Consider the following 13,211-nt stretch of genomic DNA (forward strand, 5'->3'; position numbering starts at 1 on the left):
AGATAATACTGATATTCAAGAATTTACTGAGAAGTTCGTGTTACATGCTTCCACAGTGTAAGCTTGATAGTAACATCACCTCCTTTATTTCAGAGGCAGGCAGTAAGCATGATTCTGGATTCCATAATCAGAATGCAAATGAATAAAATAATCCTTTACACTGAGATTAAGGAAACAGCATGTACTGCAAAATACTGCCTCTTACCCTGCCTGCTGCCTTCTGTGCATTCCTGCAACTTAATCAAGGTGAAATGTGCAGTCAATCATGCCCTGAAACAGCTAACATTTTATGCTGAAACTCCACAAATTAGCATTTTGTTACAAGATGAATTTCATTTTCTTAGAAGACAGAGGCTGGCTTCAATACCAGAATCAGCAAGATTTTAAATTAACACCTTCATTAAGAATGCCTAAGAGTATAAAAAAATTACGCAGTTTTGTCCATCAACGCAAAAATCTTACACATGCTTTTGGAAGAAGTCTTACAAGAGTGAGTTTTTCTGAAGTTACTGAACAATGGCTTTCGCAGCATTTTCCCCTGAAGCTGACTGTGTATTTCCTTTAAGGCAACAACCACCACATGCATGAAAACACAGCTAATCTGACCCACAAATCATGGCTGACCAGTCTGGTGGCCGTCTATGACAGGGTTATGGCATTTGTGGATAAGCGAAGAGCAACTAACACCATCTACCTGGACTTGTGCAAAGCATTTCACACCATCTCCAGTTATGTCCTTGTCTCTAAATTGGAGAGAAACTCCAATTTAATGGATGGACCACTCAGAGAATAAGGTGGTCAAGGGCTTGATGTTCAAGTGAAGACCAGTGACAAGTGCTGTTCCTCGTGGGTTGGTGTTGAGACCAGCACTGTTTAACATCTTGGTCAGCAACACGAACACTGCGACAGAGTGCACCCTCAGCACATTTGCTGTTGACGCTGAGCTGTATGGTGCTATTGACAAGCTGGTGGGAAGAGATGGGATCCAGAGGGACCTGGACAGGCTGGGGAGGTGAGACTATGTGAACCAACAAGCCCAAATGCAAGGTCCTGAACACGGGTCAGAGGAATCCCAAGCACAAACACAGGCAGGGGGGAGACCAGATTAAGCAGCCCTGAGAAGGAGTTTGGGATTTGGCTGATGAGCTCCCCATGACCCAGCCACATGTGCTTGAGCCCAGAACCCCTCCGTGTGCTGGGCTGCACCCCCAGAGCGTGAGCAGCAAACTCTCAAACAGGATTCTCCCCCTCTGTTGCACTCTGGGGAGACCCCCCCATGCAGTTCAGGTCCAGCTCTGGGGCAACAACACAAGAGGGACGTGGAGCTGTTGGAGCGAGGCCAGAGGAGGCCACGGAGCTGCTGTGAGGGCTGGAGCAGCTCTGCTCTGGAGCCAGGCTGAGAGAGCTGGGCTGGGGCAGCCTGGAGAAGAGAAGGCTCCTGAAGGGGAGACCTTAGAGCAGCTCCAGTGCCTAAAGGGGCTCCAGGAAACCTGGAGAGGGGCTTTGGACAAGGGCCTGTAGGGACAGGACAAGGGGAATAGCTTTAACCTGCCAGAGGGGAGATTGAGATGAGCTCTGAGGCAGAAGTCCTTCCCCGTGAGGGTGCTGAGGTGCTGGCACAGGGTGCCCAGAGAAGCTGTGGCTGCCCCATCCCTGGCAGTGTTCAAGGCCAGGCTGGACACAGGGGCTCGGAGCAACCTGCTCTAGTGGAAGGTGTCCCTGCCTGTGGTAGGGGAGCTGGAACTGGATAAGTTTTATGGTGCCTTCCAACCCAAACCATCCTATGATTCTTCACACATTTTAGCTTACTACTCCATTTACAGATATATCGAAGTGGACACTTGTTATAATCAACAAGGTTTCATGGAGGCATAGCACATGCTTAGGAGCATTTCTGATCATGGTGAAAGACAGACAATATGTCAAACAAATCCTACCAAGTTAGTTTCTTTTGGGGTTTCCAGCAATATCATAGAAGACTGCAGCCTAGCTATTAGCATGCTTTTCATGCCACTGAATTAAGATTAGACACTCAAGTTGCATCATGTAAAAGCCATCAATTTTCTCTTGAGAAGTTCTTTACAGCTGTACAGCCCAAGAAAAAGCTTTTTTAACACAGCTTTAACACAGAAGACCAAAGCCATTTCATTTTTAATGTTTCTCCATGAACACACAGCGCAGCTTGACAGAACTTTAAGGAAGGAAATCAAACTAGATAACTCAAGTACTTTTATATTCCAGAAACATTTTTTCCCCTGAAATTCATACTTGAAGGTCATAAGAAGTTTCACAGGGTTTTTTTGTTTCTTACTGTTAAACTATAGCAACCATGATTCATAAGCAGAAATATTGCTCTAAAGCATTAAGCTGTAGGTGTATATGGAATGGCATTCATTTCTCAGGGGCAATGTTAAGGAGTCCAGGAAACACTGACATGCCACTGAAATCAAGGGCAGGCATGTTCCAGAGCAGAGTAACGGAACAAAGGTCTCTCTCAAACAGGAGATACACTCCCCCTGCAAAACTACCTGCAACTATACTTACATATATCAATGACAGGTAACCAATAATGTCTGTTAAATTCTTGACATATGTCTACAATAAACAACGACTGTTGCTTATAGGGCAACTGCAACTGCTCAGGTAGTGAACCCTATACTTGAACCAGCAGAAGCAATTCAACTCAAGAGTTCTCAGTCTCCCCTAAGAGCTCTGCTTCAGCCCCAGCAACTTCCAGATTTTTTCTGCAGAGTTTGAAGTCTATATGGACAAAGAACATACCAAGGTCCAACCCCACAAATCCTCAGCCTTGACTTTGAGCCCTTTTCTAGACACTCATAGCAGAGAACCATATTTGTGACATCTTTTGCAATAGATTTACATACATGCTTTTTACAGTGGGCTAGAGATGTCTAATAGCAGTAAGAAAGAACAACTTGTGTCTTGGGGTGGTTGAAGACCTATATGCTGACCCTAAATACAAATATAAATGTATTCTGAAAACTGCAAGTCCTGGGAAAGAATGAAGATGTTACTAGTTAAACCTGTATAAGTAGTACAGATTACAGCAGTAAGAACAGCTCTGAAGAACACAGCAGCTGGTGCAAACAGCATGACCACCAGGTCCTCAGTATTGCGGGGATTTTTCTTTGGACTACCTCTAGCCTGGCTCCTGAATTAGCCATTAATTTTCAAAGTTACATGTACTTAATGTAACAGTGAAAATCTTAAATCAAATGTTTGCATTCATTTCACATTAGACACTCCAAACAAAGCTTCACCCATTTCCTTGCAGACTCATTTTTTAAGTACAATAAACTACATTAACTCCTTCCTCCCCTCATCACTGTCTCAGCAAAATCATTAATTGTTGATTATTCTAGATACAACAAACTTTTAAGGTACCACTCACTGTAGCCTCACTGGTCTGAAAGCGTGACTGTGCATCTAAGAGGAACATGGGAATTATATGCAGATACAACATATTACCATAGGTTATTAGTAGCATTTTATCACAGGATATCTCATTTAATACACTCAACATTAACTGCAACTTAAGTATCTCTACCTCACCAACAGAAACTCAGCATCTATTCTATCCACCATCTAAACTTCACCCCAGATCAACATAAGGAATTTGATTTTTACATCAAATCAAATGCATATAGAATACAATGTTATTAACACAGCTAAAATAAAGCAGAATACAGCAGAGGGTCTGGCAATGAGTTTGAAAAGGACACAAGAAAACTGTTTTTTTCTTGTCTAACAATTTAGCATTAAGCACTGCTTCACCTGGTAAACAGGCAAATACTGTCTATTCAGACTGGAAAAATAAAGCAAGAGGAGTGGAAAGACACCGAGTCTTGTACAAAGAAATTCATACACACAACAAGGATTTCTGTATTTTAATATGGCATCCAAACCATACTGCTCTTCACATGTGAATCTCATGACTTCAGTACTGGCTATGCAAGAGCAAAAATTAAAAGTAGGCCTTCCTTTCACCATTTATAAACCCTGACTTCCAGTAAATTCTGTATAATTTCCCCTTTTACACAGGAAATATGAGCACACATCTATCTCTTCTCACTAAAATGAGGTTTTCTTTTCACAGTGGCCCTGAAACTGATTGCTAGGGTCACACAAATTAGTTTTGGCACAGTGTTGTGGTTTAAACCCAGCTGGTAACTTAGCACCACACAACCACTCGCTCACTCTCCCCCTTTCCCTGCCTGGGCAGGACGGGGAAGCGAATCAAAAGAATGTAAAACCCATGGGTTGAGATAAGAACAGTTTAATAACTAAAATAAAGTAAAATACAGTGATAATAGAAAAAATATGAACAATAACAATAATGATAGTAATAGGAAGCAGCAGGAGAAGAAATGAAAGCTATGAAGCACAAGTGATGCACAATGCAATTGCTCAGCACGGGCTGACTGATACCCAGCCCGACCTGAGCAGCGATCTGCCTTTCTGAGTAACTCCCCTCAGTTCACATACTGGGCACAACATGCTGTGGTATGCAATACCCCTTTGGTATTGAGATCTGAGTAGCTATAGCGTGTTGCAGGGGTTGAAGTAGCCAAATTCCTTGTCACTGGAGTTAAAGTCCCTCTTTTTCTCCTTTGAGCCACAGTGCTTCTCATGCACATTGGAGCTGCCACATGTAGCTTTTAACCCTAAGTGTGATATGAACCATATTCAACAACATACCAATGCCTAGCAATAGGGCCAGGCTGGGTTCAGCATCCCAAGAATATTCAAAAGTTCCCAAACTTCTAAATGCTGCTTTAAATATCCTAGTGAGGGAGATAAGGGGGAATATCAACTTGAGGAGAAAAAGGAAGAGGTATGATTATTAATAGTTCCCATTAGATGGCTCCCAAAGTATAGAGGTGATGGCAGTGCTGCAAACACATACCAGATCAGTTCCATAAACCACTATTATAAAGTACAACAAAATAAGAACCTTAGCCCAAGCCCCTGGCAATAAACACCAAAACAGGGAATGCATACTGCAAGCAACATATGACATAAGGCCGCTTTGAGACCAATATACTGGGCACGACGTGCTATGGTATGGAATACCCCTTTGGCTAGTTTGGGTCAGGGGTCTTGTCTCTGCTTCCTCCCAGCTTCCCATGCCTCTTCTCACTGGCAGAGCATGAGACACTGAAAAGTCCTTTATCAGGTAAGTGCTACTGAGCAACAATTAAAACATCCTTGTGTTATCAGCATTATTTTCCAGAGCAAAGGCAAACCACAGCACTGCACCAGCTACTAGGGAAATTAACTCTTACAGCTGAAAGCAGGACACACAAGCATATCTGTTTGCCTGTAAAGAGATTTTCTTTTTGTCCATAAAGATGAAACTAATACATTACTTCAAAACCCAACTAAACACAAACTATTAGACTGAAGCTCTTATCTTCTAAACTAGGCATCTGCAATGTTTCAAGGATAACGTGCACTCTAGTATTTGTTTCCAAATTAGAGTCAGAATGCCAGCAGAAACTTAGGGGACCCAAGAAACTGTCTTTCTCTAAGTAATAATATACAACCTGTCCTCTTAACTGCAGTATTTTGCTGTGATGCAAACTGTAGCTTCAAGCCAAATCTTGATCAGAATTTGCTTGGAGCTGGAATTGTTTTCTCACAGATGGCTCTCAGAAGGAGCTGTAGTTCCCCTCTCCTGGGCCAATTCTGTTCAAAATTTGTGCTCACATGCCAACTCTGGCCTCCACACCATACTGCTGACTTCTGTTCCATGTCTGCCTATGCCCGTGTAATCCCTTTGACATTCATTGGGCTGCCCATGAGTGGGAATTATGGATAAAGGTAAGGGCCATGTTTAAGAACACATCTGTGAACAGCAGGCCTGGTAATTGTATCTGAAAAATACAAGAAAGATATAGTTGTGCTCACCACAGCTTCTCAGCAACTCCCTAATATTCCAGAAACTGGTAAGCTACTGAATTCAATAAAGACTACTAACCAATTAGAGGTTAATCTGAAGTCTGGAGGGGTAAGCCTTTTATTAGACATTTTCAGCAGTATCTTGAGAAGCAGTGACTGTGGTTACAGCTGCTTCCGAATCCTTTAACAAAACTTCAGATTGTCAAAAGGCATGATGTAACAGCAGGTTCCTTTGAGTCTTTGTTTTCTTTCACTACAGTCTCTCAGTAATAAACTTTTAGTCACAGCTCCCAAGAACTTTTACTCTGAAGATCCAGAGGATAGCAATATACTAACAAGTATTAAAACAATCCCTTGTCCTGAGAATAGAAAAATGCTGCCCCTGCATGTTTCCCTCATAAACAGGATTTAAGAGACAACTCTGACCTCCTGCCTTCAGTCCTTAACAATGTACTAAAATAAATTCAACTGTCCGAATTGCCCCAGTGGCTTTTTACAAGGCAGGTAGAACTCACATACTACGGGAAGTTACAATCAACAATAGAGCAGCAAACAATACTGCCATAAAAACGTCCCGTACCTTAACCTATAAAGCAGCAGTTTAAATCACTCCTAAAGGTCAATTAATGTAATCTATTGGTGGGGGAGGGAGGAGTGTCTCTTCTTTGGCCAACAGCAGGAAGAATTGGTTGTGTGGAAAAAAAAAAACCAAACAAAAAAAACCCCAAACACTTAAATCTGCAAACCAAGTGCCTGGTATTCAAGCAGACACATTTTTCCTTAAAAAGAAAAAAATAAAGGCAGTAAAGACCTTGAAGACATGAGGCAGTCTACTATATTCTCTTCCAAAAAAAAAAAAAAAATACAGCTTTTCCAAAATGGACCATGAATTATTAGCAGCTGGATGTTGAAGATTTAGAGAAGCTCCAGGCTAACATTCATTTCACAGGCATGCCAGTTCACAAGTAAGACAAATGGGAACACCAAGAGACACTTATTCAGACTAGTATCTTTAACTACTGATACCTGTTCTTTTGAGTGATGAAAGGGCATCCTTGTAACTGGCCTGAAACCCATTCCCCTTTTCCCTCCATACTTTCTCTGCTACTTCTGGCAAGCAACTCAAACATATACACAATTTCAAAGGTATATACCTAAAAACGTACCCAATTCCCAGCAGAGTCTACCAGTACTTATGCATATCTAGATAAGTGATAATAGCATTTTGGAAAATGTGGATCACCACTCTGGCTCAAGCCTAGAGAAGAGGAGCTACACTAAGAATTTATCTCTGCTACAAAGTTTACACCAGGGGTTTAGCCACCTACACAGCTACACCCTTTCAGAGTCCTTGTAATGCGGCTGAAAATGAGTGAGAAGACTAAACAAGAAAACATGCAAACATAAACAAGTTTAAAAAAAAGCTTAACTTAAAAATAAGCCAACCCTTCTTGAAACTAAGACTGAGTTAGAGAACTGCTGTCCTCAAATAAAGAAACTCAATTCTTTCCATGAGATTTTTATAACCGAGCTTTTCAGCTACACTACAGCCACTTCAACCCAAGCAGTGAGAGTGCTGCAAGTAGCCTTAGCGTCGGCAATTCTCTGGCAATTGCATATTTCCCACTGTCGGTCAGACTACAGCCAGTTCAGCCATGAGACCTTCCTGTACATTGAAGCCTCTCAGTGTACACTCACAGTGGCTCCTATTTAACTGACTTTTATTTCTTCTGTAGGGAAGTCTAGGTCGGGGCAGGGGGTGTGAGCAGTGTGCATGCAGCATTCCCTCGGTGGCACTTCTGCAGGTGTGGATGCTGCAGAAGGACAACCTGCTCCTTCTGAACAAAGATACTCACAGATTGCTCAAGAAACACGAGGAAAGACAGAAACGATGCAGTCAGCTCTTTGTGTACACATCTTAAAATATGAAAGGGCACCCCCCCCCCCCCCCACAGAAAAAGCAGCTACAGAAAGTCCCCGAGTGCAATATAAAGACATTGAACTGAAGATAAAACACATCTGGAAAAGAAATACAGGATTTCACGCTTCGCAGGCGCAGCTTTCCCGGTTAGAAAGCGATTAATGAATTTTCAAAAACTCAGTAATCATTAGCATGTTCAAAGATCCGGTAATTATTCAGCATTCTCCCCTCCGTCCGCGGCGGTGGGCCCTCCGGAGGGCGCGGAGCCCGGCCCGTCGCCATGCGAGCCCCAGCACCGGGTCAGGGCCCGGCTTCCCGCCCGGCTGGGCCGCATGGAACGGCTTTTAAAATGTCGGGAGCGGGATGTGTGTGTGCGGGGGCAGAACCGCACCGACACCACACGGCGGGGATGGAGAGCGGCCTGGCCGGGCTCCCCCGGGGGGGGGCGGCAGTGCAAGGGAGGGTTTCCTCAGACAGCGGTTCCTCCCCGGGGAAGGGCCCCGGTGTTTTCCGGCCGGGCTCACCGATCCTCCTCAGGCATGCACCGAAGGGTGAGGAAAGGCCGGGGGACGGGGGGTGGTGGGACCTCAACCCGCGCCTCCGCTGCCTCTCTCCCTCCTCACCCGCAGCTCCTCGAAATCCGCCATTTTCTACCCGCTGCTGCTGCTGCTACCGCCGCCGTCGCCGGGCCCCGCCGCCACCATCGTGCACCCCGTGCGCGCCCCCGGCACGTGACGGCGGAGGGCGGCTCCGGCGAGGAGCGGGGAAGGGGCGGGGGGGCATACGACCGGTCTCCGCGCATCAGCCCGGCGGGGCGGCCCTGGAGGTGGCGGGGCGGGCGGGGGGGGCGGAATCGTGAGGTAAAACCCGCCTTTTTCTGTACATACACACACACCCCGTCACCGACCCCGGCCCCTCGGGGTGCCCAGACCCCGCGGGGCTGAAGGGAAGAGGCGGCGCCGCCTGCAGCGGACCCCGGCCGGGCATAAAGGCGAGCGGGCCGGCGCCCCCTCAGGGCTACCGCGCTCCGTCCCTCCATGGGTAACACCAAGGAGGACGTAGACTCAGCGGTTAAACATTATTATTACATTCTTTTAAAAATAAAGAAGGAAAAACAAATAATACAGCCTTGCTGCTGCATTGTACGAAATGGAAAGGTCGAACTTGCTGCGGGTTTATAGCTTGCTTAGCTTTATCCGTCTCATCAAGAGACGTTCTCATAATTTGCATTATAACGGTGATGTGACACGTTTTATTAATAAAAAATGAAGCGAAAATGTCACTGGCTGTAAGCTTCAGAACTGGATAATGGGTTTCCTGCTGTAAGGGAAATGTTGAGACATTTACAGAAAAATAAACATCGAGGTGCAGCTGAGAATATTATTTTCAAAAGCAGCGAGAGATCATTATCTAGTCACAATAATTACCTAGTCACAATACTCAGTTTCACTGGCAACAGTGCCATTAAACCAAACAACTCGTTTATTGAAATAAAATAGAAATGAAAAAGTAAAAACTGAGCGAACAAACAGGCAAATAGCCAAACCAACCCAAACACAAAGCTGAAGAGACATTTGGGGGGGGGGGGGAGAAGAAAGGTCTGAAATGCAAAATGTATTTGCCCATATTAACCGAAAGGCAGCAATTTTTGCACAGTTGATGGATTTGGAGTGGTAACTACGACCATAAGACATCTCAGAGCAAATACGAGGATGTTACACAAGGAGTTTCTTCATGGGCCACGCTGGCAGCACGCTCTGCTAGACAGGGATTCTGGCAGGCAATTTTGGGAACAAATGACTGAGCTTGTCTAGAGGGTACTAGTGCCCGCTGTACACACTGGCTGCAGTCACTCAACACCACTACAAGATCTGGATATGTAAGAACTAGATAATTAATATTATTAATAGTAATTTTGCAATAGCTTTTTGAGGCAGGCTTTCCTTTTTATTTACTATCAGCTAATCAGCTAGTCCAAGATAAACCTTTATTTCTGCTAGCGATAACCACAGAGAGCTAGTCCTTCTCTGCATAAACTGGTTCTGTGCTTGGTCTTGTAACAGCCATTTCCTTGAGGATTTAAACATAGGGACTTCGTTAATTTCCAACCCCCTTTGTGAGGCATCCACAGCCTTACAAAGCGTGCTGTCTGCACCACCACTGAACGAGTTGAGCTCCCAAGTCCATCAAACATGTCTTTTTCACTGCAATACAGTACCAGACCAAAGGGGCAAGCTGCCGGTGAGGATCTCTTTGATCATTAAAGCATACACCAGCACAGGCCAGACCAGAGCCTTCTCTCAACACACCTTCACGTGTTTCTTCCTTCAAATACATTGAGACAGCCATCAAATATTCAAGCTCATGTCAGAGCCTGGCATTTCTTCTCTTCTGTACACTCACTTCATAACATCTTTCAACCTTCCCATTCATCTCATCCCAAACATCCACTGGCATAAGAGCAAACAGATTATACTTCATGTTTTAACACCTTACATGCATAAGAAGAGTTTACATATTATCCTAATTTTTGTGCTTGACATTCCTCTCTTTGTCATATTTTATTTTCCCCCAGTTTTCCCTCACAACCTGCCTTCTACTCACCACTGTGGCCATACCCACAAAAAAACCAAGTACTCAATACTTACAGTCCTCCTCAAGCTTTTTCCTAGGTCCTACTCCACAAAAGCGCAGGCCTATTTTCTCCCACTCCATTATCTTATCTCCACACCAAGGTTTCGCCCAAACCTCCCTCTTTTATTCTTTCTAGTACTTAGAATCAGTTTCGCCTTTTGCTCTAGTTCTTCAAAATCCTGCTGACTTTTCAAGACTCTTCACACACACATCAACTCCAGACATACACTCCTCAGTTACCAGGCCATCTTAGCAGCTTATCAAAGTTTCAACCTCCCCAACATCTCCCTTCCCACCAAACTTTTAAGAGACTTACTTCCAGTGTCAACATTCGAATGTTTCGATAGTTCTGATGCTTGCTTTTCGCCCTCCGCTTCCTATAGCTCTTCTTTCCCTTCATCTTCCTCTTCAAACCCTCTGCTGCAGCTTGTACAGCATTTCCCACACTCCCCTTTTTCTGATTTACAGGGCATGTTTTAACATCCATCCCAGCACTAGCCATTGGAGGAGCACACAACCTGCCCTTTTTCAAAGCAACCAGTTCATGCTTTTATCTGTTAGGATGTTACTGCAGCAGTCCCTATGCTTTATTTTTCCCCATTAGGCTCTAATTAGGGTAAGAAGGGAGCCTATAGGTGCTAATCACTCTGCCCCTAAATTAGGCTTGTTAGGGAAAAAAACCCCACCCAAAACATCTGATTGTCTGAATAAACTCTCCCTGCCTCCCACAAAACATACTACAGTTAAAAAAATAATGAAAAAAAAACCCCAACAAAAAAGCCCATCCTACAACTGCTCCCAGCACTGCAGCAATTACACCTCAACTCCTCCTGTGCTGCTTAACCAGTTGCTAATGGGCAACTGGGTATGAATTGATAGCAGTGAGAGGAATGGAGGGGGGTCAGCTGAGATGACTGCATGGTAGGTAGATTTTATTTTGTGTGTGTGTTTCTGCGTACTGTTTAAAGGAAGGAACTTTATAAGGCCAGCCTTAAACTTCTCCATCATCTTTCCTAACCCACAACCATTTACTTTTTAACGTAACGCTACAGAAAGCGGATGGCAAAAATGTGAAGGGGTGGTGCTGAGTGCCTATGCCCTCTACTATCACAGAATCTTAGAATCATGGAATTGCTTAGGTTGGAAAAGACCTTTAAGATCATCAAGTCCAACAGTTCCCCAGCACTGCCAAGGCCACCACTAACCCATGGGTGTTGGAACTAGATGATCTTAAGGTCCTTTCCAACCCTAACTATTCTATGATTCTGTGTCACTAAGGGCCTTGTCTACATGGTTTGTGAACTGTGGTTTGATTCCACCACTGCCCTGGGCAGCCTCTTCCAGTGTCCGATCACCCTTTCACGGAAGAAATTTCCCCTGGTGCAGCTGGAGGCCATTTCCTCTTGTCCTGTCACTTGTGATTTGGAAGAAGAGAGCAACCCCACCTCACTCCATCCTCCTGTCAGGCAGTTGTAGGGAGCAATAAGGTCCCCCTTGAGCCTTCTCTTCTCCAGACTAAACCCCCCCAGGTCCCTCAGCCGTTCCTCATCACACTTGTGCTCCAGGCCCTGCACCAGCTCCGTTGCCCTTCTCTGGCCCCGCTCCAGCACCTCAATGTCCCCCTTGCCCTGAGGGTCCCGGCGCTGGACCCAGCCCCGCCTTCCCCCCGCCCTGCTTGTTCGAGCTGTTGAACGGCCACCCCCTCCTCCACTCGTGATTGGTCAGTTCCTCGGGCAACTTTCACCCCTCGGCCTCTCGATTGGCTGGCTAAGGGCGGTGGGGCGGGCCTCTCCCTCACGGCCCCCGCTGCCCTCCGCGGGGTGCGGGGCCGGCCGCTGGCCGCAGCTCGCCGGGACTTTCCCCGTTGGCTGCCGCTGCCGTGGCCGGGCCTGGGCTCGGGCACGTTGCCCGCTCCGATGGAGCTCTCCTGCGAGACGCTGAGAACCACGTACCAGGCGAGGGAGGCGGTAAGACCCGGTGGACCGCGCGTTACCGGTGCTATGGCAATGGCGGGGGGTGTGGGGGAGGAAGTGCTGTAGCACTTTTGCGCATGCGCGGGGCGGAACTTGGCAGTGTCATAGCGGCGGCGCCGGGTCGGGCCTGGCCTTGAGGTCTTGGAGTCAGCAGCGCGATGTCGGTTCTGGCTCTTAAGGGTGGCTTCATACAACCCCCGCTTTTTGTTTTCCTTCCCTTCGCAGGCTGGAAGTGCTTTTGTCCTGTCCCCTCTTCAGGTCAGGGCGCCTTGCTCCGCACAGGCCCTGTCCTTTGCACGGTTATAGCAGGAGCACATACAAGGAAAGGGGACAAGTCCGTGTTTCTTCCCCCTTCAGCTGCTTTTCCCACAAGTCGAGGCAGTACTGCCTCGCCGTTCCTCCATCCAGCGGATGGGTCGAGCTCCGGGAAGCCCAGAAGCAGCAGAAGTTTGCTGAATTTCTTAACCTGTTCTTTTGCTTCCATCTGCTGGTCACATTTAACCAGAGTAAGATAGACTTCAGGACTGCTAAAAACCTTTCCCACAAAGGTGTTGAGTGCTTTGCATGCATACAGAAATCCCCATTCCTGCTGTGTGTGAATAGGACAGGATTGCTTAGTTTTGGGAAGGGGTCCGAGACAGTTTTAGGTTATGCCAGACTCTCAGATTAGTAGGTTATAGAGGTACCTGGCAACAGGAGTCTACAGCAGTATCCTGAGCCCTAAAGTAGGTTCAGATCCCAGCCACTGAGAATGGTGCTCT

General features: G+C 45.9%; 2 protein-coding genes across 15 annotated transcripts in view; one reads left to right on the forward strand and one right to left on the reverse strand.

Annotated features, from left to right (window-relative positions):
* Positions 1–8,679, reverse strand: part of PIAS2 (protein inhibitor of activated STAT 2) — a 33,904-nt gene extending 25,225 nt beyond the window's left edge. For 7 of the 8 annotated variants that reach the window (XR_003995023.1, XR_003995022.2, XR_003995021.1 and 4 more), the window contains exon 1: positions 8,467–8,679. Coding sequence is in view for 3 of the 8 variants with exons in the window: in XM_030511696.1 (XP_030367556.1) it covers positions 8,467–8,490 (24 nt within the window). In the remaining 5 variants the exon portion in view is untranslated. Of the gene's footprint in view, positions 1–8,367; positions 8,388–8,466 lie in introns of those variants that run through there. The other variant, XM_030511695.1, reaches the window with a different exon arrangement.
* A 3,597-nt stretch (positions 8,680–12,276) lies between these two features.
* The window catches only part of KATNAL2 (katanin catalytic subunit A1 like 2), a 30,506-nt gene continuing 29,571 nt past the window's right edge, over positions 12,277–13,211 (forward strand). For 3 of the 7 annotated variants that reach the window (XM_030511699.1, XM_030511705.1, XM_030511700.1), the window contains exon 1: positions 12,289–12,444. In XM_030511699.1, the coding sequence (XP_030367559.1) occupies positions 12,394–12,444 (51 nt within the window). In that variant the 5' untranslated portion in view covers positions 12,289–12,393. Of the gene's footprint in view, positions 12,445–13,211 lie in introns of all 7 variants that reach the window. The other 4 variants (XM_030511698.1, XM_030511704.1, XM_030511697.1 and 1 more) reach the window with 2 other exon arrangements.

This window comes from Strigops habroptila, chromosome Z, assembly GCF_004027225.2.
Source record: "Strigops habroptila isolate Jane chromosome Z, bStrHab1.2.pri, whole genome shotgun sequence".
Taxonomy (NCBI): domain Eukaryota; kingdom Metazoa; phylum Chordata; class Aves; order Psittaciformes; family Psittacidae; genus Strigops; species Strigops habroptila.